At 40.0% G+C, this 23,265-nt stretch overlaps 1 protein-coding gene across 13 annotated transcripts in view; it reads right to left on the reverse strand.

The window, feature by feature from the left end:
• The window catches only part of axin1 (axin 1), a 31,815-nt gene that overhangs the window by 1,975 nt on the left and 6,575 nt on the right, over nucleotides 1-23,265 (reverse strand). For 9 of the 13 annotated variants that reach the window (XM_027285660.1, XM_027285658.1, XM_027285662.1 and 6 more), the window contains 9 exons: nucleotides 17,214-18,185; nucleotides 11,775-11,915; nucleotides 10,662-10,758; nucleotides 9,362-9,499; nucleotides 3,838-4,373; nucleotides 3,581-3,745; nucleotides 3,109-3,357; nucleotides 2,793-2,900; nucleotides 169-318 (listed from right to left, as the gene is read on the reverse strand). In XM_027285660.1, the coding sequence (XP_027141461.1) occupies nucleotides 169-318; nucleotides 2,793-2,900; nucleotides 3,109-3,357; nucleotides 3,581-3,745; nucleotides 3,838-4,373; nucleotides 9,362-9,499; nucleotides 10,662-10,758; nucleotides 11,775-11,915; nucleotides 17,214-18,109 (2,480 nt within the window). In that variant the 5' untranslated portion in view covers nucleotides 18,110-18,185. Of the gene's footprint in view, nucleotides 1-168; nucleotides 319-2,792; nucleotides 2,901-3,108; nucleotides 3,358-3,580; nucleotides 3,746-3,837; nucleotides 4,374-9,361; nucleotides 9,500-10,661; nucleotides 10,759-11,774; nucleotides 11,916-17,213; nucleotides 18,186-20,462; nucleotides 20,682-23,265 lie in introns of those variants that run through there. The other 4 variants (XM_019261942.2, XM_027285664.1, XM_027285663.1 and 1 more) reach the window with 4 other exon arrangements.

Here is a 23,265-nt window from a genome sequence, read left to right on the forward strand (position 1 = left end):
GATCTACAGGACAACTACAGCCCAAAAACACTTGAAAGACTATCTTGTTACATATTATGTTACAGATAGTACTGCTTGCTGATAATGAAAGCCTGTATCCTGAATTTTAGCTGTGGTACATCTTTTGAAATAGATATCCATGGAATTCAAATAGCACTGTAAATTCACCTGTAATTTCCTTTCTTTGTCAGCAGTTCTTTGAACTGGCCCAGTGTGACGACCCTCCCTTTGACAGACGTCCTGTACGGTATCAGCTCCTCGCAGAAGTAATACGCCACAGTAATGTTTTCACAAGGCGACTTTTTAGTGGCTTTATGTCTGCAGATGGAAAAGACAGAAAACAATTTAGAAAAGTTCAACGTTTCACATTATTAACACCTTCATGTGCACTAGGATTTGCTGAGACTAAGGGGAATGACAATTACAAACATGCTCATATTCATGACCAACTGAATTAATGGGGGAACAATGACAATAAAACACTTTACAAAAAATATAAATAAAAAAGATGACTAGGAATTAAATAATCAAGTTAAATGTATGAAATGAACAGGAATGTTAAAGTGGCTGATATCATTCTATACTTTGCATCTTAAAGAACTTTCTAATCAATATGTGCAATTACAGGGAGTGGGCGTCACATCCTGACTCACTGCAAAACAGCTTGGACATCTGATTAGTGTCAGATTAGAACAGACCAATGAACAAGAAGCGTTTTTTTCAATAAATCAGGTCTAGAGGAAACAACACTGAGGCTATCTAAAGATAGCTTATATGGGTAGAAAACAAAAAAACAACATGGCCAACGAGGAATGTTGAGGATGTATGGGGAGTGCACAAATAGAGCTAGAAAACCGAACAGATATCACTGTAGACACTGTCTTTGTTCTGTCTTAGGAGAAAATAGATCCGCATAAAAAGTGTTGAATCTCCAAAGCTCAGCAAATGCTGGTAAACCTATAAATGTTTGCAGGACTGAATACCACCAACGGGAAGTGGAAGATATATTCGTCGAGCATTTTAATAAACTTAACCTTTAAGATGCTTGCAGATTGCACAGGTCTGCTGATGAAAGGTAATTATCAGTCAGCTCGCCAGCAGTTTAAGTACGTGGGTGCACTCGAGTATTCATGATTTCCTTTGAATGGGAGAGGCTCTGAAATAACGATCTTACCAGCGACCTTTGGGTGTGCCATGATGTATAATGAGATAACAACAACCTAACTACCACATACTTGCATCTGTTTTTGTCACTGTTATTTGCAGTGTTTTAAAACCAACACTTTGTTTTCTATCAAACAGCTCATGCAGGAAAATAAGGAACTTTAAAATCCTTCCTTGGTGCTTGATTGAAGCAATTTGTATACAAAATATGACTCCACTCTGAATGCACATTATACACACATTTTTAGAGTAAGTGTGACGTGCACTTTCCCAGAACAGAATTTATTAATCCGCCTAGAAATCATCTAAAAGAGACGCTGTTTTACATGCCTTTATGTGGTAGTTTCTTTCTGTGCACCTTTTAAATATTCAGTATGAAAATAATCTAGTCATAGCTGTCTGTACATCCATACAAACAATGCTCATAACTAATTCTGCATTGCAACTGGCCAAAATGTAAACAAATACACACTTTGTTTTACTGGCATTTTCACTGGTATTTCTGGGCAAATTAAAATGTCAGTTTTTAGTATTTTTATAACTTATATTCTTTATTCTATTTTTAGTGAAAAGTGAAAGAAACAACTCAAAACACCACCACTATGTTATTTCAAAAAATGTCCTTCGTTTCTTCCAGATTCCAATCTTACAGCTCTAGACATTTTTGAGCTTTGACATTAGAGGTACTGAAAAATGTAGTCAGTGGTGATCGAGGTACACACACACGTCCTGAAGCCCGGTCCTCACAGCTCTGACCAGGGGCTTCACCCACTGGCAGTGTCACATAATGTGCCTTTCATCTGCCTCTTACACGGTTCTCCTATTCCCCTCCATCTGCTAAGTATCCTTCTGAGAGGGCAGTCAAACATCAAAAGGAGACATGTTTCTGACAAAACATCAAAAAGCAGACCCTCGACTCAATTACTCTGCAAAAACACTTATACTTCCTCCGTGATACGCTTTCTGGTCTTCATGGAAAACAACCAGCAACAAACAAATGTTTTCTACCATCAAGCCTGATCCTGTCCAGTTCATGGACACTGAAAATAGTCTGCCATGCGTCTAAAATCACCATAAATGGCTCTATTCAACAATTTCAACTCTATTATGAATAAATACAATCAATAAAAAAATAGCATCGTATAGATGTGATAATGCACCCTGAATTGTTCAGATCTAAAAAAAATAATGTACTTTGTGGGAAAAATATGCCACTCACTTCACATCAAGACATTCTTTGTCTCCATCTTGTCCATTATTTTTTCTTTTTCTGGACACCATAATTGGCTGGCTTAACATGCAGTGTAATAGCTACCAGTATGCGGCTGCTGGTTGAGTCTCATCCACACATTAATAAATACAAAACCTAGACAAAATACCAAACTCAAGGATAGAGTGTGAGATATTTCATACTGACATTACAAATACAGCACACAGAGGAGGGAGTTAGGGAAGGAAATTGCTCATTACTGATTTCTAAATGTTTTTCTTTGTAGCTCTACGGAAATACACAGTCCTGTGTGAGTAATCTACCAGTAATGAGAATGGGAAGTGAACTGGGTTGCCGTGACCTATGGGACTATTTGGAGACAGTGGGAAAAGTTACTGGTAGGACACAGTGGACATACTCGGGCTCGGAGAGCTCGCTGTCAGATACGGCGGGCACCACGCTGAGCGGAGGGAACAGTGCAGGCCTGACTGCGGTGCGACCCCTCTGGATCACCTCCATCACATACCTGAGGGACCGAACAACCCCAGTAGTTAGACACAGACTGGTGCTAAGAAGCACACAGAGCTAGAGAACAAAAAGGGTAACAGTTTCATAAAGAGGAAAGATAGTTCCGGCTTCTTCCCCTGTGGATCAAGTTAAATAGATTCTGTTGAAAAACTGCACTGATGAACTGAACAGATAACAGTAGTAATGGGACGTGTCCCTCCACTTACCTTTGCTTCGGTTGTAACGTTCCAGACTTAATCTTCTCCTCCTCGAGCCGCCGGCGCACCTCCTCCAGCTGGATGAGGGGGCTGGGAGCTGGGTTGGGGGGCATAGTAGGATCCTGGATGAAAGGGTGAGATGGCTGCACGTTGTTTCGCAGTTGGGCGCCGACACACGGTTGCACCGACCCCAATCGCTCCGTTGAGCTGAGACGCGATCCCTCGTGGCCTGTGGGCCTCTTGGATCCAGTGGTACTCCTAAAATGTAAAGTCCTGACTTGAATAACAACAATCCTAAATAACATAGCAAGACTAATCGTATCACTTCTTAGTCAGTAGAGTATGATATCTCACGCAATTATGTAAATATACGATAAATAAACAGATGCACACTCAGCTTGTTTCACTTTGCTTTGATTTACTACTGTGCTGGAAAGGGAAAGCTTTCCTTAAACGTGACACGACTACTGTCATCACTGACCCGTATGGGCTCCTCTTATGTTGAACCATTTCTTTTTGTCCTTCCATCAGCCACAAAAGGATCTTCTGGTTTTTCTCCATCTCCTCTGCAGGCCCCGGCATGTCATAAGGTCGCACTTCCTCACCTTTCTTGAATGCTCTTTTACACTGGGCACCTCCTTTGTTACTGTATAATGGAAAAAACAACAACTGGTAAGTAGAAAAAAGAAAAAAACATTCATGCCAAAAAGGGAAATAATGCTTGTGTTTGGTGCATACTTATACCCTGGATGCTCCATAGGGTTTGATCCCATGCCATCTGCATAGCTGCGAGACTTTGATCCATAATGACTCGTCTCCATGCTCCAGGGAAAGCTGCCGTGCACACGCATGGCTGCTTCAGACTCCACTTGCTCTTTGGGCTTCCCAACGCCTGTGTGGTGGATGTGGTGCACATGTTTATGGTGGTACAGGTGGCTGGTCTCTCCCTTGACACCGTGCCTGGATGGATGTTTACCCTGGCTTGACGACAGCACTGATCCAAGTCCCATCCCTTTGCCTGCTGGGAAACCATCTGGCGAGCGTGACTTGGGAGAGTGACGTCCTGTACCTGGTGACTGGCAGCCGGGAGTCTTCATAACTCGCTGGACATGGTCATCCAGGATGCTCTCAGGGTTCTCCTCATGTGCATCTCTCATTAAAGGACCACTGTAGGTGACGTCGGCATAGCGGGGGATGTAATTCTGCGAATAAGCACCAGGGGGGAGCCTGTGACTGGATAATGCTGACTGACTAGCTTCATCACCTTCCTCTTCCTTTAGAACAAAGAGGTACACACATAAAACAAAACATCACGCAAAGGGGAAACAAAATCTAGTCTAGAAGACAACCTAGAAAAATAAATGCAGTTTATAAGGATTGGGTGTAAATATCTGAGGCAGATTTAATCAAGCAGTGATAAAACTACACCATAAAATATATGTATTTGAGGATTTTTCCCATAAGGCTGCATGTTATTCTTTTTTCAACCTGCAGATGGCAGATTTCCACCATACACTAATATATGTCTTCTCATTTTTACTGCAGCAGTTTGGAGGCACACCAAGGATACAACAGTATCAGATTCAGGGGGCACCGCACATGCACATGGCACGTTTGTGTTGCTACATGTAATGACAACCGATACAGTTTCAACTGAGTGGCTGAGACAAAAATCACGCTCTGACAGAATCTGCTCCGAGGGGAATCATGGGGAGGGGGCTGCTGTGAGCATTCATAATAGCTTTTGATAAGCAGGCACCGTAGGGAGTGGAGGATGTGTGGTGGATGGAGCAATTCAGTCATCTAAAACTGCCAATGGAGCAAGTTGTAATTACACACCACCATTACTATGAAAACTATGAATAAATGCAACATTAGAGCTGAGCATTTGACGCAGATTCCTTTGAATAGTTTGCCTTTTAAAAAACTGAAATTGTAGTAATAGTTGCAATGCACAGTGCAAAGTGCAAGCAGTTGAAGTACCGAGCACCATGCAGAGCTTTTATATGTCGGGTGTCCTGTAGAGTTGCACGATACCCACGGTACCCCGCGGTGCCAAATCGTAACGGTTCCTACTATACTAGAAATTCTACACGACGGTACTACCGTGGATTACTATACTACCGGTGCCAGTTTCCGTAACATAGCGGCCCCCTCTACTCTCCTCACTGCATGATACTCCCTTGTAAACAAACCCACATGGCAACTACTGTGACCGAACTACACAGCTGCTGAATGATTTGCTGTTTGCCTGTTACTGGTGACGTCCAGGGATAGCAGCAAGAACGAATCGATAGAAATTCGCTTCAAAACAAACAACAAGCTAAAGTTCTGACTCGCCCGGACACGTGCACGGCTTACGGTCACAAACACGAGACAACACACTCGCTATGGCAGAAGCACCGGGCCCGAGTGTCGTCATCAGTGGCTCCACTAATTTTGCTCAAAAAACCAAACTCGTTACAAACTTGTTTCAGTCTAATTCTTACTTCACCAGTATTATGTTTATCATGCACCAAAAAACACAAAGTAATAATAAGTATTTATAACTTGTACAAATACATTCATAAAAATAATAATAATTTAAAAAGGCTGCGGTATCATGATAATACCTGGAACCGTGATACTTTGTCTGGTATAGTATCGTGGTTACTCATTTCGGTATCGTAACAACTCTAGTATCCTGTATAAAGCCACTCAATCAAACTTTTTATGTCAGTTATGTTAATAATTAAATAAACTTCACTTGTGAACAAGCCAAACCTGAGTTTGCTGTTGCCTTGCTCCCACAATCTACTTGCTATAACTGCATCTAATAAAACATGAAAGGCTTTCTCATCCTGCTCCTACATAAACTTAACTTACCCGTCCCCACTGCTTTCTAAGATTCAGCGATATTGTCAAAAGATGCTGTATACAGCCTAATATTTTTGGCAGGTTTTTAATTATTTATCTGTTTTTGTATTTATGTATTTCTGCATCAGATCCAGTTATCTGTGTTAGCTGAGCCCAGTGGAAGTTATTCATAGAAACCACGACATCTTCATTCGAGCACATTTTTCCAGCTCTTTCCACTTGAAAATGAAAACCCTTGACAAAGAACAGTAGATTCTACAGGTTAGCTTAGGTGGCGGATGAGGATTTGCTGATAATAGTCTACAGCAGCTCATTTATACAACACTGTGCCTCTCTCAGCGAGGAGTAATAGCGTACATAGTTGCATCCTCTGTTATCTTGTTAGCACCAAATAAAAATCCAATTCAGACAAGCGATGATTATCCTGCTCACATGAGTCTTTTGCCATTGATTTACTTTTGTGAACAGCATGCTGCTGCTCGTTTACGTGAATTATATAGTGCATAGCTGGGACAACATGCTCCATTGTTCCACAAGATTACGTTAAGTGAAGCCATAATTTAATTCTTAGCAGACTGTGTGACAGAGGATGTGGCAGTAACTTCACTGACTCACATCTTCATAAAATCATGTGGGCCTTTTTTCCCCTCACAGCATTAAAATAATGTCATCAATCTTTTAACGAGATGGTGGATTTTTACAATCTGATTTTAAGCTACAGAGGTTTTTCATGAATTATAACAAAATTATATTTAATACTTCCGAGATCATGGTTAAAAGTTCACATTTCCTTTTCTAAATGCACAGAATATCACTTCATGCTTGCCTCCAGGTTTAATAAAGCAAACCTTGAGCCGTGCGTTGGCAGCTCCTCGCCTTTCAGGGCTAAACCACATAAATTGTCTGCCTCGAGACTCGATGCTTGGCTGTGTGCACTGAGGGAGATTTCATTTGTGGTAGCAGCAACTATTTCATCACCGCTCAAGTGACATCAAACAGGCGGCACACTGTTCCAGGCTTACAAGTGGCCGAACGTGCAGGTGCTCCATCTGATTCATCACCATAGCCAGATAGCTGACAGGCCAAAGATGGAATTGATGATTCATAATGTTTTTTTATTGAACGTTCAAATGGGTAGCCTCATTAATTTTGTTAAGCCCAGGCGGCTTTAAGTCTCCTTTGTTACTGAAAACTTTAAGCCCAACAATCAGACACTCATCTCACTTTCTGGCTCATAAATAGGCTTTGGTGGTTTTGCTGGATACTGCTCAATATCCCATCTGCTTTTCAATACACTATCTATGATCATAATTGATTTAATCTCTTTTATTAAAGTACATTAGAGTTATTCAAGTGAAAATCGAGTCATTTCAATTCAGAATTTAAAATGAGATTCTCATAACCTGAGTGTTCATTGAAAACAGTTTAACATGTGTTTTGTCTTTTGAGTCTGATAATGCAAAACGAATATCAGGATAAAATTTTGTATTCAATTATATTTTCTGTTGACCAACATAATCTCAACCACTTTGATAACGGATTACTCATTTCAATCGTTTTTAAAGCAAAATGCCAAATACTCTTTGATTCCACTTTGTCAAACGTGAACATTTACTGCTTTTCTTTGTTATTTGATATTAAATTGAATATCTTTATATTCATGTACTGGTACTGCTCATATAAACTAAGGAATCTGAAGATGTTAGCCTGGGCTTTGGAAAAGTATAATAATAAACTCCTATATGTAATAACAGACTCTCTATTTATTTGTTTTTACCATTTCCCGACATTTTATTGTGATATCCCTTTATTTGAAAAGGTGTGTATAAGACTCACATGACGCTGTAATGACATTGTCATAACATGATATGTCGTTAATATGAGGGTATCTTTATGAATATTTATGACTGCTGTCATTCTATTAAAGAATAAATTAACCCTATAGCCACTAAAAATGACATATTTAACATATAATTATATGACATATAATATAATTATACAGTTTAATACCTTTTTAATACCTTCTAAATATATATATTTTTATTTTTAAACAGCAACAGAACGTGCCTCTAGTCCTGTAGCAAAAACAGGATCGATAAATGGGTGGGCAGCGCACGTTACTGTCAATCTCTTAGTTATTTACATTTAGTCATTTAGCTGACACTTTTATCCAAAGCGACTTTCAGAGAAGATGCGATGGCTGCAGTGGAAGTTTGACTGGTGGTGGGACTCGGTTGGTGTACTGGACATACTAGCAGAACAGAAATGTGATATTAATGGCTGCTCCCCCATTAAGTTGTCAGTCAACTGAACACTGTACATAGATCCAGCTATGCTACTTGATATCTGCTAAAGAAATGATACAATGCCTAAGAGTTCAGCACCACTCCACACATAACCATGTTCTCTAATGAAGACATCAAGTGTACTTGACCAACAGTGTTTTACAGGAGGATGCTTGTGAACAGCTGTTCTATTGACACTTTTCTTTTTTTTCTTTTCAGTGTAATTCTCAGTCAATGAAATCAAACTTTTTGTTACAAGCTTGTTTCAAGTTTTACTCGCAATCAACCGTGTACATAACTTTTCAGTATTCAGTGATTTTGTACCGTCATACTAACCGCAAACTTCTTGAGAATCATTACAAAGTATCAGGGCATTCCTGTAACCATGGTAACTCACGTTGCCGGAGGAGAGGGAGCGATGCTGAATGCCTTTTTTATACAATAATGTCTGAATAAAGTCCAAAGTAGAGTCATTGTTTCACACATGTAGGACACAACAGGAGACTCTCCGTGTCAGACGGGTTCTCACATGTTGACTAAACGTTACAAACCTCTGAAAATGACAAACATTCATAAAGACTCGATGTTCGTGCCAGATGTGGTGTCATGGATATGACGGACACCCCTTTAAATAAAGTGGTGCCCTAAATGATATAATCTTTAAATGTAGAAAACAAGTGGCAGATTAAACCTTTAATAAAATCAGAACTGCTTCCACTTTAGCCATCCATGCATCAATTTTATTTTCCCCCCTGGCCACTAATATTATTCAGCTGGTGCCACCAGAAGCTTAACATGGCAGCAATAATATTCAGATCCCATCCTCATATGACTTGAATATGTAACTTCTCACTAACTGAGTAAAAGCAGCAACTCGAAGAGTCAAAACGTGTTCCTTTTCGTTCCCTGCCTCAATTGTATTATTATTATGTTATTATGAGGTTTAGGTTATTAGAGGTCATTTGTCCATGTCCAGACAGTGCTCTCCAGTCTGAACCTCCACAATGACTCCTGAAAGCTACTGCGTATTTACACGTGTTAAACCAAATTAAGAAAACAGTGGATCTGCTTGTTGTGTCTTAAACAGTAGACACTGGTTCGGAAAAATGAAGCGAACATACCAGTCGTACTCTCTTCAGTCGCTCCTCTAGTTTCTCTTCAGCCTCTCTCTCTCTTAGTACACCCTCCAGACGGCTGATCAGCTCTGCAGCAAACCTTTCCGGCTCCACATGTATATCCTTTGGAATCCGGTTTGGGCGCTGGGGGGAAGAAATGTCATACAGTAAGCGCTCTCCAGTTCTGTCACTTCTGCACTGCTGTCAACACCATATGGGCAGTTTTACCATGCTGACCCTTTACGTCCTATCACTGACCGCATGAAGGGACAGAAACGGAAGCAGGAAACATTAACACAGACAGTGTCGAGCGTTGCATGTCCGATGGGATAAAGATTTAAATTTGAATGAAGCTGCTACAACCACTGATTACTACTGAAGCTGATCCTTTTTTGTTTCCCCTCACAATGGTGAAAGTATGCTTAACCATTGTCATAAATTCCATCAAGGCTCAGTGACATTCATACACTTCTAATAAACCATTCCTCCTATCCTTAACTACATGCACTTGAACCTGTTTTAGATATGAACCTTTTTGTTTTACATTTCAAAGTCATTTTGGGAACATTAATTAGTTAGGATAACAAATGTACTGTAATCTTAAATGATGCACACAATGTCTTTTTTAATGGGTTTGTTTTAATGCTTTATGTAAAGCACATTCTGAGTATGAAATGTGCTATACAAATAAAATATGAGTGACATTTATTTCCTCTCCTGCAAGCATTAGTTTCAAAGCTGTTAATGCCTGATTTGGAACCAGTTTATCTATAAAAGAAGGTTGGAAGACAAAGTGACATTTAAAACAAAAATGCCCTACAAGCGCTGTCAATCCCTTTATTGCCAATGAAGTGAAGTCACGATTCATTTGTTGGGGCGGGGAAACGTGAGTTACGCTTTGGGGATTTGTGCTCTACTATACAGTCAATTCATGCATCCTAACAGGATGCTACGTGTGGAGTTTTAATTTGAATCTTTACTCCGAGGCCTAATTAGGGCTGGGGTTTTCCTACCAAGAGACAGTGTAAAGCTGCAGAGGGAGGCATCAGGCTGTCACAGGGGGAGGATTCATGTCTGCTAGGCTTCAGCGCACACAGCTTAGGAAAGCATCAAGCTGCATTTAGACAGACTTCTCTTTCACCATCAGCTATTCTTATACTCCATCACAGGCCCTGCGACACAGCAGAACTTAAATATGCACATCTCCAATGGTGGAGCGCAGGAAAATAAGGCAGAGACAGACAGTTAAAGAGAGGTGTAGAGGCAGAAAGTGAGAGAGAAGGCAAAGAGCCCATGAATAACTCACTGGAATATGAGGTAGTGGCACTCGCCCATTTGCTTTGGCACTTTCGTGCATCTCCCGGCGATGCTGTTTGCGGTATCTGTAGGGTGGAACTCCATCTCTGGAATTAACAACAAAGACATTTTCATAAAACATCCTCATGAATAAACAACACAGGCAGCTTTGAAGTTGAAAGCTTTCTGCTGCATTTTTTTTTTTTTTTGCCTAAAATGAACACCTTGATTAATCAGCACTGCAGGACAGGCATTCTCACAGGCTTATTGTGTCCCTTCTGAACCACAAGTGGTCTGGCAGATTACGGTTACATGTTAACACATCCATGAGTCTGTAATTCTGTGTGGTATTGGTCATGCTGGGTTTCACACTCTCCTGTGCTGGTAACTCCGGACCAATTAGCTGATAACAGCTCCTAATCCTTGCAGCTTCAAACACATTTTTGTCCAGTTGTGTAAGCTTTGAAGTTTCTTTGGCATAATTCCCCCAGTGCGATCTCTGCACCTAGAAAACACTATTTTTCAAACCTTCTTTCACCAGCACAAGACCGCTTTGCACACACAACTGAAATACAAGTCCTGCGTACAAGTGATCCCAGATGGTAGAAGACATTGCCTTTGGCCTCATGCACAAGCTTGTGCCCAAACAATGTTACCTGTGAAAAAAGACAAATCCTGCTTTGTTCACCCCCAAATTAAAGAACCGTGACTCTAAAGAACCACTCTGGAAATATTTCAAACCATCGACACATTTGCAAAAGAGGTTAGTGGGTTAATAGTTTCATTTCTGTACTTTCTATCAGACATGGTTGTCCGTCGCTAAGAGCGAATTATTAGAATTCGTAATTAGTATTAGAGATCAATTCTAACAGCTTTTACTAGTTTGGCTAATGAGCAGATGAGGCTTTAGTAGCTGCTCCTGTAGTTTAGTTTGAAAATTTAGAAAACAATAAAACTCTTTCTGTCATAGAGTGTACCCTGTTTGAAATAACAACTCTAGATACTTCGTATAGGTTCTGTCCCTCATTTTGATGATAATCCGGCAAAAATTTGTCAGACATAACCTTCATGACTTGGTGCAACAACTTTATGCATGATGGGTGTGTGATGAGGAAATACATACACACTGCTGTCGGTAAGGGAAATTGTGTCTGCGTCGCTGGACATACTCTGCTGCTCACTATCGTTGGTGCTGGTGGCAGGAGCCATAGCATAACCAGTGTTGACATAGTATGGGTTGATGGGCTCCCGACATGGTGCATGCCTGGAAAAGAAGAAATACAGGAAATGCTGATGGGGGGAAAAAATATATATATACCAGAATAGACCATGATGTTAGACACGCTGGTGAAAATGCATTTCTAAACAAAGTACAGTACACAGCTCTTTGGTGTAATCTAAATTAAGAACATATTGTTTTATTATGAATGGTTAGCTATCGTAAGAGGAAATCTGTCCAGAAGCCAGAGACTTGTCTATTCACATTCTCTAAAGAACACAACGGTTCAGCACTATACCAAAGGATTATTCAACTGTTTTTGATTTAACAACTAAATGTCTTTCACTTATGCTTTGGCTTTATTTGATGCTCCAGATGGAATGGATAAAAAATAAAGATGATGGGTCTTGCAAACCCCCAAATATTCTTGGGCAATGAGAAGAGCTAGGCTGGCAGTACACTCAAACTAATTTGAACGTGGAACATTCACATGGGCATTTCTTTCTTTGGTGTAATCCAAACAAACCTACAGCCAGAGAGAGCTGGCGTTTGTTAGCAACACCATATTTGATTGTATTTCAACTGCCTTTGTGAGCACTCTAAATTCAATGCCTGAGTATTGAACAGTGGAGTATCCGCAGGCCCTATTATGATGCGCATTCTTCAAGAGTGTCTACAGATTTAGAAAGGAAGCTTCATTTGACACAATTTACATTCTCGGTCTCTGACTTTGCTGAACACACTTCTTACCGGGCTTTGTACACATGAATTAAAGATGTTAGGCATCATCTCTTTTTATTCAAATTGGACTTCCCTGAAGCATTTATCCCCAGCTTTCTCCCTTTTGGAATGCACCCACAGTTCAAAATAAAACCTTTGTGACCAACTGATTTCCATTAGCATCTACATTCAACAACAGTGAATAATTATAGCGGCAGGTTGGTGAAGAGTTGGGACAAATAAAAGTGCAGTCTACAGAAAATGAGTTGTGATTACATTAGGCAACGTTTCCGGGGATGAGAGATGAAAGGAAATGACAAGAGAAAGAAGCAAACATTACTTTAATTCAATCTGTCATTTGATGGGAGACAGATGAGATGATTCATTGAGCAAAACCATACTGCAACACTGCCTACACCTCACACAACCACAAATAAATAACAAGAGTCTAGTACATATAAAATCACTGAAAATTCACTAAAAAATGGTACAGTCCCGTATCCTGTTTTATTTATCCTCGTTTATGCATAATACTCTGCTTGGAAACATAAAAACAATAAATATAGTGCCTACATATTCCAATTCCATTAAGAAATAACTGTGCTTTGTCAAACATGTTTTATTCATGAATTTCTGAAAAGTACTAGCCTCAGTTGGCCTCCATGTATAATCAAAACATCCACATGCCATTTCTTTATCTCTCCCTCCAAAGTCAAGTTAAATACACGACAGTATAAAATAAGTAATTACATATTTCCTTTTTTTTTAAAAAGTCTATTTAACACAGTTGTTCCCCCATTTTGTTATTCCATGTTTGTCTGATCTTTATTCTAGCATGTAAACTATTAGGACCCTAAAAAGATCACTTGAAGGAAACAACAACATTGATTAAAATTGCAAAGATGATGAAGTTTTGTCTTTGAAGCACACAACTTACTTGAATGAGAACAAATCCGAGCTGCTCACATTTTAAAAACTTCTCACCAAACATTAATGTACATATAGGTCATTCTCTTTCAAGTCAAATGATTTTTTTAAAGCTGATCTAAAAGACTATTTAATGTCTTTGTTGCCTGGCTCTTAAGATATCAGACACAAATGATGTACAATTTAGATTCATAAAAAGCCCATGGGCGCTGCCAAAAGGGTATTTAAAAATGAAGCGTGTCTTTCTGTAATTCCAGCCAAAAAGATTGATTGCTGAAATAATGATGCGAAAATAAACCCCAAACTGTTTCACTCAATAATTAAACTAATTCTTGTATTTCTCTCTCATATTTCAAGTGAACATTGATCTTCTTGCCTTTGGTTATGTTCCTCCCCCTCCAAAAAGAATTAAACAAAAACAAAACACAAACAAGCTTTTTGTTCATCTTGCATTCTGCAGATATCAACCAGAAAAACACAGCCAACCATAGGAAGAAAAGAAAGTCTGCAGCTGCCCAGTTGATGTCAGATCTGATTTCAGGATTTGTTCCATCTCCGCTGTTTGTGCTGCATTGTTTCCAGCGTTTTAGACGCAGAGAAGTTCTTATTTGGAAGGTATTGTCTGTCTGTCAGCTGACATGAATTCCTGTCCCTCCTCACAACACTGGCACTGCAGCAGTAGAGGTCAAATATGAGAAAGTGTCTGACAGTGGCATGAGGTTTGCAACAATAAAAGTGCATACTGTTCCTTCAAAAAGGTTACTGGACTTTTTGCTACTGCAAGTGGCCTCTGTTGAAGATGCATGTAACCTTATTATGTAAAAAGCCTTACAAGTTTGTATCAGCAGTGACAGTAGTTAGTTTTCATTTGACCTCTTTGTTACACTTCCATTTGCAAAGACACTTAAAGTGTAAATGTGTAACTAATGCTAAGCCACTTTTCACTTGTTTAACATGATTACAATTTATTATGCTGGAGGATCGCAAGTATGTAAACAAGCATCAACAGTCTGATTACTCAGAGCCTTTTAGAGTTAATCAGTAACTGTCCCCGTCGTCATTTTGCTGGCTGCTGTGTATTAAGCCAGAAAGACACTGTACGGATTAAGCCAATTTTAGCCCAGAACTGGTTTGCCCCAAACTAATTTTAAAATGAGGCCGAATTTCTGCCTGATCAGCTGTCATTTTATGTGAGCAGCTTATTGGGGAAGGGGGGTCATAACACCTGATTAGTTTCCCTGATCTGATGGATTTCTGGCATGACAGTCTTACAGTTTGAGCACTTTAAAATGCTGATTTCCTATATGGCTACTGTCAAAACATCTGTTATAAACTGAGTTTGTTAGAATATTACTGGAGTAGTATTTTACATTTCATGGCTAAAACTGTAGTCTTGAGAGTGCTGTGATGTAAAACTGAACCTCCCTGCAGACCAGGCCAGGGCTTGACAGTAATGGGTGCCAGATCGCCAGAGACAATCATTTTGATAAATTGGCAACGTGCATGGCAAAATAAATACATTTTTAATATTTGTGGCATTAGTGACATTTTAAATACTGCAGAACCAGACAGGGCTGAATGTGCGTTTACTCGTGTGGGGTGAAATGTTCAACTAACCTAAAAACATGAACCACAAAGAATTTGTTTGGTTAATGTAACAATTCTCACATTTGCATTATTAAGATAAAATATTACTGCACAGTAGGCTCCAATTAATCAAAATATAAGGTGACTAAAAATGGCAACCAGGTTTTGAATTTCAACAACCAAAAGCTGATGCCTGGTTGCCAGGATGTCTGCCCACAGACAGACAATAGTCTGCATCTTCCAGCCATCTGCGGCTCCATATTACTCTTTTATTTTGTCTTACTTCCTGCTCCATATAGAATTGCACAAAGTAATGCTGCCTTTGTCACTTTTTCGTGGCTAGTTATTTGACCTTTGTGAGCATAGAAAATTCAACTCAAATGTCCAAACAGCTGTTCAGTGCAACCATCAATACATGAACCCCTTAAAAAGTTTTCCATCATACAGTCTCGCTTATTGAGCGAGACTCAAACTATAAATCATTTTCACAATAATATATTTGAAGTTGCCATAAAATTGAATTAAACTAATAAAACTTCACCAGCAAGTCTTGTTTTTTAGGGGAGGATTTGCACTGAGCAGCCTGCTTCACACATACAGGAGCACTTGAAACATTGTTAATTTTATTATTTACACCTGTGCTTCTTCTACTGTGACCTGTCAAAATGTCTTCCATGAGAAAATCCTACTGATGTCTCACTCTGTTCCTGTCATCTGTCTACATTTTGGTCATATGGTGAAAGCTGCAATTATTCAAACAAACAATAATTTGTAGAAATAGTAATATATGACCACACAACATGGCCAAATATGTGAGTTTCAGCTTCGTACATTTCTTTACAATCAGAAAAATTCAACAAAGTGGCTTGCTTTAAACTGTCAAATGCAATAATTAGTACAGATATTCAAATCTGTTGTATGTTCATGATGCACTGTGCACCCAGGAGTCAAAACAAAAGCATGTTCAGACCAAAGACCACCACAACATCACTTTAAATAGTCTGTGGTGACAAAGTCAGCAAAGGTGCAAATTATATGAAGCACCAACATCGGTTTTAAAAGAGGACTCACTGGATCTTCAAGAATCACAAATAGCCACAAAATACTCAAGAAATTAAAGGACAAGAAACAGACAAGAAGTGGGACAGATGCTGGTCAATCAAAAAACAACTGAACACTGAACATTAAATCTAAAGTACACAGCTCTGTAGTTATACATCCACATGCATCAAACTAACTGAAAGCAAATGTTTTTCAGCATATCAGCAGGCCACCAGCAGATTTGGCACTGCACATCTTCTAACATCTGGGTGAATCTACTTTGACCTCTCACACTGAGAATGAAGAGCATTATTTTAATGCTGCTGTTGCGCACACACACATAACTGGCCTGTCAGCTCTTGCACTGCGGCAAAATAAAGAAATTAAACTTTCTAGACTACGGACTTGTATTGAAAGGTTGAGCTTCAGCTTCCACTTCAGTTTATTAGGCTACTTTTGTACTGATTCTGAAAAGTGTATAAAATATGCACTGTAGAGGAGTACATTGTTAAAGCAAATGTGCATATTCATGTAAATGGATGACGTCTAGAGGAGGATGTATTTTACAATGTTTCATTGTGTTAAAATGTGTGAGAAAAGATCATCATATGATTATTTCTGTGGCTTAAGAATCTAAAATCAGAGGTTTCAAGTTTCAGATCTCTACATTTCTTTACAGAAACATTTTCCTATTAATGTAGACTCGCTATGAGAAGAAGGGTGAGTGATTTCAGAATGTTTCTCCAACAAAATCATGACTTCATCATTGACTACAGAACCTCGTCCAGTGGGAAAACATGATTTCCGCACTACCTGCACAAGAAAAACAAGGAACACTACCTCAACCTTCTAACAAGTGCAGCCTCTGACATTTCCTTTCCACCACAAGTGTAAGTACACCATCTTTCTCTTATCAGCTGTCTCTTGTGCTGCACTCACTCTTTTCATTTCTAACTTCAAGCAGCATTCGAGGTATTATGGGGTTTCAGGTTTATTTCTAATTCAGCAGTTTGCAGAGAAAAGCTGTGGAGCTGAAGAGTATCTTTCTAGATTGCAGGAAGGATTTACCTGTACTCGTGACTGTCCTGGAATCTCGTGCTGTTGGCAACACGCTGTGGTGCCGTCTCCATTAGCAGCTTCTGAGTAAGCCGGTTGCTCGGTGTGGGGTCACACTCTGGCTGCTCCTCGGGCTCGTGGTCACATCTCCATTCCTCGTCTTCGTTTAAAGTCGGCAAATAACCCGACAGCCCCTTTCCATTCCCAGAAACCGAGCTCTGATCACTGTACAGTTTAGGGCTTTCTCCTCCTGTCCGCGTATATTCCAAATATATGTCAGACTTAAGGAATAATGGGTATGTGTTTTCCTCCATCATAGTCTGTATCTCAGTCTGAGCCTGGTCAAACATTGCAGGATCAATGTGAAGCTTCATGACGCAGTCTTTGATGAAAGACTTGGTAGCTGGTTTGATCTGTCTGGAAACAATCCCATTGTTATCCAGGATGTATTTCTTATATATAGCTTTTGCGAGTTTTACCTTCTTCTCCTCGTTAATCTCATTAGCTTCGAGTTTGCGGAAGCCACTGCATGCGAACCAGAAGTCCAACATATCTGCGCACTCCTCCTGCTTGAGGAACGTCCTAAACAGATGGATGCCATCTTGGTCATCCAGGAGAGAGTGAAGAGATTCGGCCCACTTTAAGTAGGGTGGTGTAGGGGAAGCACTTCCCTCGGGCTCATAACCCAGGTCCAAGTCAGGTCGCCTGGGTGTCGCCACAGACGCCTCACACTTGAGGTTTTCGTTCTTTGAGGAGAAGTTAAGGTTGCTGTACTGGCGTCCATCGCTGCACACCAGCTCACCCTCTTCCCCTGGGACTGGAGGTCTGGGAGCATCCTCAGTGAAGCTGCCTCCCAGATCTGTTAAATAGCCCCTTTTGTCGCTTATGCTCATAGTCCCAGCATCCATAAACCACGTCCCCGTAGAGCCCACACTGCACAACTATTAGATCCAGCCCTCTGCTTATGCCGCTGCAAAAAAACTCCTGCAAGGAGGAAAAACACATAATGAGATGCAGTTTGTCACATCGCTAAAAGGTACTATTGTACTAGCGGTGGCAGGGCACTGTTATGAGAATATATTTTAATGCTCTGATAAATGGCAAAATAATTCTATGCAGCAATTCACAGATAACAAGTACAAGCATATTCATCTAAATATATCGAATGCTGACAAGGGGTCGATCATTTATGTGCCATAATCTCCCTACACCTGGTTAGAAGAGGACTAGTACCTCTTGGGGATTTTAAGAATTTTGCCCAGTTTGCATTTTTATCAGATTTTCATGAAAAACTCATGTGACTAGTTTCCAGCTAAACATTAAAATTAATGGAAAATTCTGCAGAAATCAAGCAGATTTGAAAAATGTGAAACGAGCTAAATCCCTAAAAACCAGAAAGCAGCTTCTGGTTCAGGTTTAAACGCAGCGTGTTCAGTGCAGCATGGAGATGATCTCGGCTGTTTACACTCACATATGAGAAGTATGTTAATACATTCTTGCAACTGCAGCGCTGTGAACTTCCATTTGAATTAGAGAATCGATACAATAGAATAACGGTGGAAATTGGTGATGAAATCAACTTAAATGGTGATAACACAAGAGCAGGCTTCGATCTGCTAACCTAAGCACTCAAAACCGGAGTCATCAGGCTTAATAATGTGGTTTTGATTCTATAATGTACTGAGTCAGTAAGTAATGTGGCAGTGTTGTGGTAATCCAGGCCAGGAATCATGGATTTAGTGCCGTCTATGCAGCTGAGGGCAGTTTTCTACTTAGCAGTATGAATTCAGTGTTAATGTAGTGCAATCATTTCCTCTGATTTATATGCAGAGGCATATTTTTACTTTACACAGCTTCATCCAAATTAGTATTAGTGTACTATCAGAATGATAAATTCACTTGAGGTTTACAGTATGAACTCAATAACGAAGCAGCCTCAGTCTCTCACTATTAGCTGATATGAGAAGCACTGCAAATGATACTTTATTGATCTATGTGTCTCCTTATTTTATTCTCCTATCATCAGACTGCAGGATCAGCTGAGTGATTTTAGGGATTGAATGTCTTGTTCAAGGACACATCCCGGTCATCTTATATTATCCCTGAGCTTTCCTGCTGAGTAAAGACATATCGGTGGCCTTTATGTCCACACCTTATGATTCAGCTTTCCAGATACAGCATCGATAACTATTTTAGAGCCGATCTCCTGGTGTAACCACAGCACGGCATGTTTCAATTCTCAATTTTTTTTTTGACAGCTGTGCGCAGGACGAAATCACGGTGACCTGAAATGGCTCGGACAAATCAAAACAAGTTGGATTAAAAAGAGATTTAAAAAAAGGTTGACAGCTGGGTTTATTCTAGCAGTGATTTCAAAAGAAATATTGTTTTTAAATGGTGCCATTACATTCCCTTTAGGGCACACCCACTCACTGTCTTGTTCAATACAAATCCAAATCATTCCTCTGATTGAACAAAGACGGTCAAGGCTGAACTGGAAACACTGCACAGTCCTCAAGTGTGAGCAGCACGTGCACTGTAGCCAGGTGTGCTGGACTGACAATGAGAGACATCAAAATGTGGACAGCTTTCATATGGACACATTATCAGTGCTAAGGATTAAATGCTGTGGCCAAAGCAGCAGTCACCCTCAGCTCTCATTGATGCATCGGCACGGGAGCTGTGCGGTTAGCGCATTGATATTTAGATTAACGGTTCTGCGGTCACAGGTGTGTGTGGCCTGACAGCAATATTCAGAGAGGTTTGATTTATCCGCCGGGTTCAGGACAGCTGCTTTTTTTTTCTCCTCTCGTTTGTTCCTCTGAAGTGAACCTCTCATCACATTCGTGTCTTGGCCTCTCCAGAATGAGCAGAACAGCAGCGGCTAGTGGGGGAGGGGAGCCAGAAACAAACTCCGTACACACACACACACACACACACACACTTACATACATACACACACACACAGCCAGGCCTTTCAGCAGCCGACCGACAAGTGCACAACTTTGTCACACTATTCACCTATTAATATCTGCGCTGCCTCCGCTAACAGCCACGAAAACTAAACGAACAACATGACGACCGCAAACATTTCCCCTGCCGTGAGAGGACACGGAGGGAATCCCACCTCAATTCCCGAATAGATTTACGGCCAAGCAAAGCGATGGCACATATCTCCCCGACTACCGCAATCCCAGTCTCTGAGCTGGGAGAAGGGAGAGAGAGAGACAGAGACAGGGAAAAAAGTGACATATACTTAACCGGTGGAAATCTTCTTGCTGCTTTCGGGTGCATCGGGGGTTTGGACCTGCACAAGTCACCGCGAACACTGTCATAGTTGCGAAATGCAAGAGTTTAAAAATAACAAAGAAAACAGTCCGCTCTCTACCTCTCCATGGCTGTCTCTCACTGTCTGTGCGGACTGGAGCCGAGGCTACACAGCAGATGATGCACAGCGCCTCGCCCGTTCACTACACAAACTACCAGTGCTTAGTTTTGGTACATGTGGTACACTGATATTATATATTTTTGTCTCCCTCTGTATCAAGAATTAAAAGAAATATCTTGGAAAAATAGGTTGTAGTATGCCTCCTCTTGCTTTTTGACTTAAAATCCACTGGACATTCAAAAAAGATTTAATACTATTTAAAAAAAGTAGTGTCATATTTTGCATATTTGCTGATTTTCTTAATAACTTAATAACAACACATGAATCTCGATACCACAGTAAGCATCCAATAAGTATGATAAGTAAGGTAATATGTACATAAGTGTGTGTATATTGTTTACAAGCTGTATCTGTAAAATAATAATAATAATAATAGGTAGTACACCCCATTATAACTGTCTTTTTCAACATATTTACACGTGTGGACATCTGATCCTTATTTTAACAATATTGAGAAATCATTAAAAAATAATAATTTGATTAATTGGAATGCAATTTTCTTCTTGGGAAATAATCATGAATTAAATTAAAACAAATTAAAGTACACCAAATCATGTGCAAATAATTTGAACACTGTCAGTGAGATTTTTGGAGGGACCTGTCTCATTTAAAGAAACAGTGTGTAGGATTTGGGGGCAATCTAGTGGTGAGGTTGCAGATTGCAATCAGCTGAATACCCCTCACCTCACCCTCCCCTTCCAAGTGTGTAGGAGAACCTACGGTGGCCCTGAAAAATGCAAAGTGTCCTATTTGGATTGATTTGTCCGTTTTGGGCTACTGTAGAAACCAATGACAGTGTAAAGATTGGACAGGGCCTGAGTAATGTCACCCATAGGTTTCCAAAGCACTGTTTTGAAGCAGAAAAAATGCAGCGCTGGCCGCCGTTGTCTTGGATGTACTGCTTCTTCCCCCTCCTGGATAAATCTAAATATCTACAAAAATGTGCATCATTAGTGGACCTGAGGCGACCGAATGATGCCTGGGTGCTTTAATAAGCCATGTGTAACAGCACCTACCTGTCAGTCAAAGCAGTCAGGCTGTTAATTATGTGCAACTGTAGGATTTAATATAGTTTTAACTGCAGAAATCAGCCAGTTCACTGTGTGGCGAACAGTGAAAACAATTTCCAACATGGCCAGATCATCAAGTTCAGCCCAAGAACAGACCACAGGACACTTGAAGAAGTCTTCAGCAATCTTAAAATGTCATCACAGGATCAACATGTAGCTCTTGCCACAGTTGATGTCAAAGTACATGCATGTACCATCATCATCAAAAGACTGCACAAGTTTGATTTTCATGGTGTGCAAGGAGAAAACTCTTGCTGTCAAAAAATCCCCCCAAAAACACCAGGGCAAGACTAAAGTTTGCCAGAGAACACCAAGACAAAGACCAGGACTTCTGCCATAATGTTCTTTGGAGAGATCAATCCAAAGTTTAATTATTTGGGCACAGTAACAAAAGACATATTTGATGCAAAATGAAGAAATCATTTGAGCAGAAAAACCTCATAACCCTGTGTTTCAGCACTAACTGTGAAACACGGGGGTGCTTTGCTGCAGCAGAGCCTGTTCAGCTCACTATCATAGAATCCACTATGATTTCTTTATTGTATCAGAGAGTGCTTGAGGAAAAAGTAAGACTGTTTCTCCAAAAAATGAAAACTGAAGAGGATGTGGACTATACAACATGATGAAGACCCAAAACGATCCAATAAATCCACCAAGGAACGGCTTCAAAAGAAATAAATGTAGAGTACAGGAATGTCCAAGTCAAAGCCTGAATCTTAATCCTACTGAGATGTTGTGCAGTGATTTCACTTCCATAAACTTGGTGGGCTTCGAGGACAAGCCTGATGCAGAAGAAGAGTTGTTCTGGTTTTAAAGGTCCTTCAATGGATCTATCTGTCGTGTCTGCTTCTACTGCAAAATCAATGAAAAATCTTTATCTTACCAGTGTAAAAAATATTTGAGGCCCTTTTCAGACAAAACATAATGGGACATACAAGCTGCTTATAAGTGTTTCTAGAGCAGGTTGGGCAACAATGTGCTCTGGAGGCAGCCAGTCTGCATGTTTTCATTCCAACTGAACACTGCACCAGATCACTTCACAAATCAGCACAGCATAAAATTGTGCACGTTTTACCTTGCCACCGGGAAGTTTGACTGACAAAGTGGTAAACACCAGCTGTAAACTTAGGGGAACTCTATTATAACAGTCTTTATGAGTTATGACATTTTCTTTAATGGATGACTGGCCACAAAGTTAACCATTCTCTGTTATCATGCCTGGTTTTCCAATAAACACACATATTGCAGTGAAAACTAAAGTTACAAACCTCTTCTGTATAAACACTGCATGTACAAACACCAATCAGCATGCCACTTTTCACCATTAGGCAACATTTAAATCTTTATGTTGATGGTTCTGTCACAAAGCTGGCACACTGAACTGCAACAATGTGCCTTATTGTGTTGTAACAACTATTCCTGATGCTTTGAAACAAGACATTCAATTCAGCAATGTTTCAACTCGGAACATCTTAGTACATTTTAGCAGCTCTGTTAGATACACTCAATTATGCCATTACTTTATGACTTTACAGTGCAGAGAGTA

The sequence above is a fragment of the Larimichthys crocea genome, chromosome XII (genome assembly GCF_000972845.2).
Source record: "Larimichthys crocea isolate SSNF chromosome XII, L_crocea_2.0, whole genome shotgun sequence".
NCBI classification, from domain to species: Eukaryota; Metazoa; Chordata; class Actinopteri; family Sciaenidae; genus Larimichthys; species Larimichthys crocea.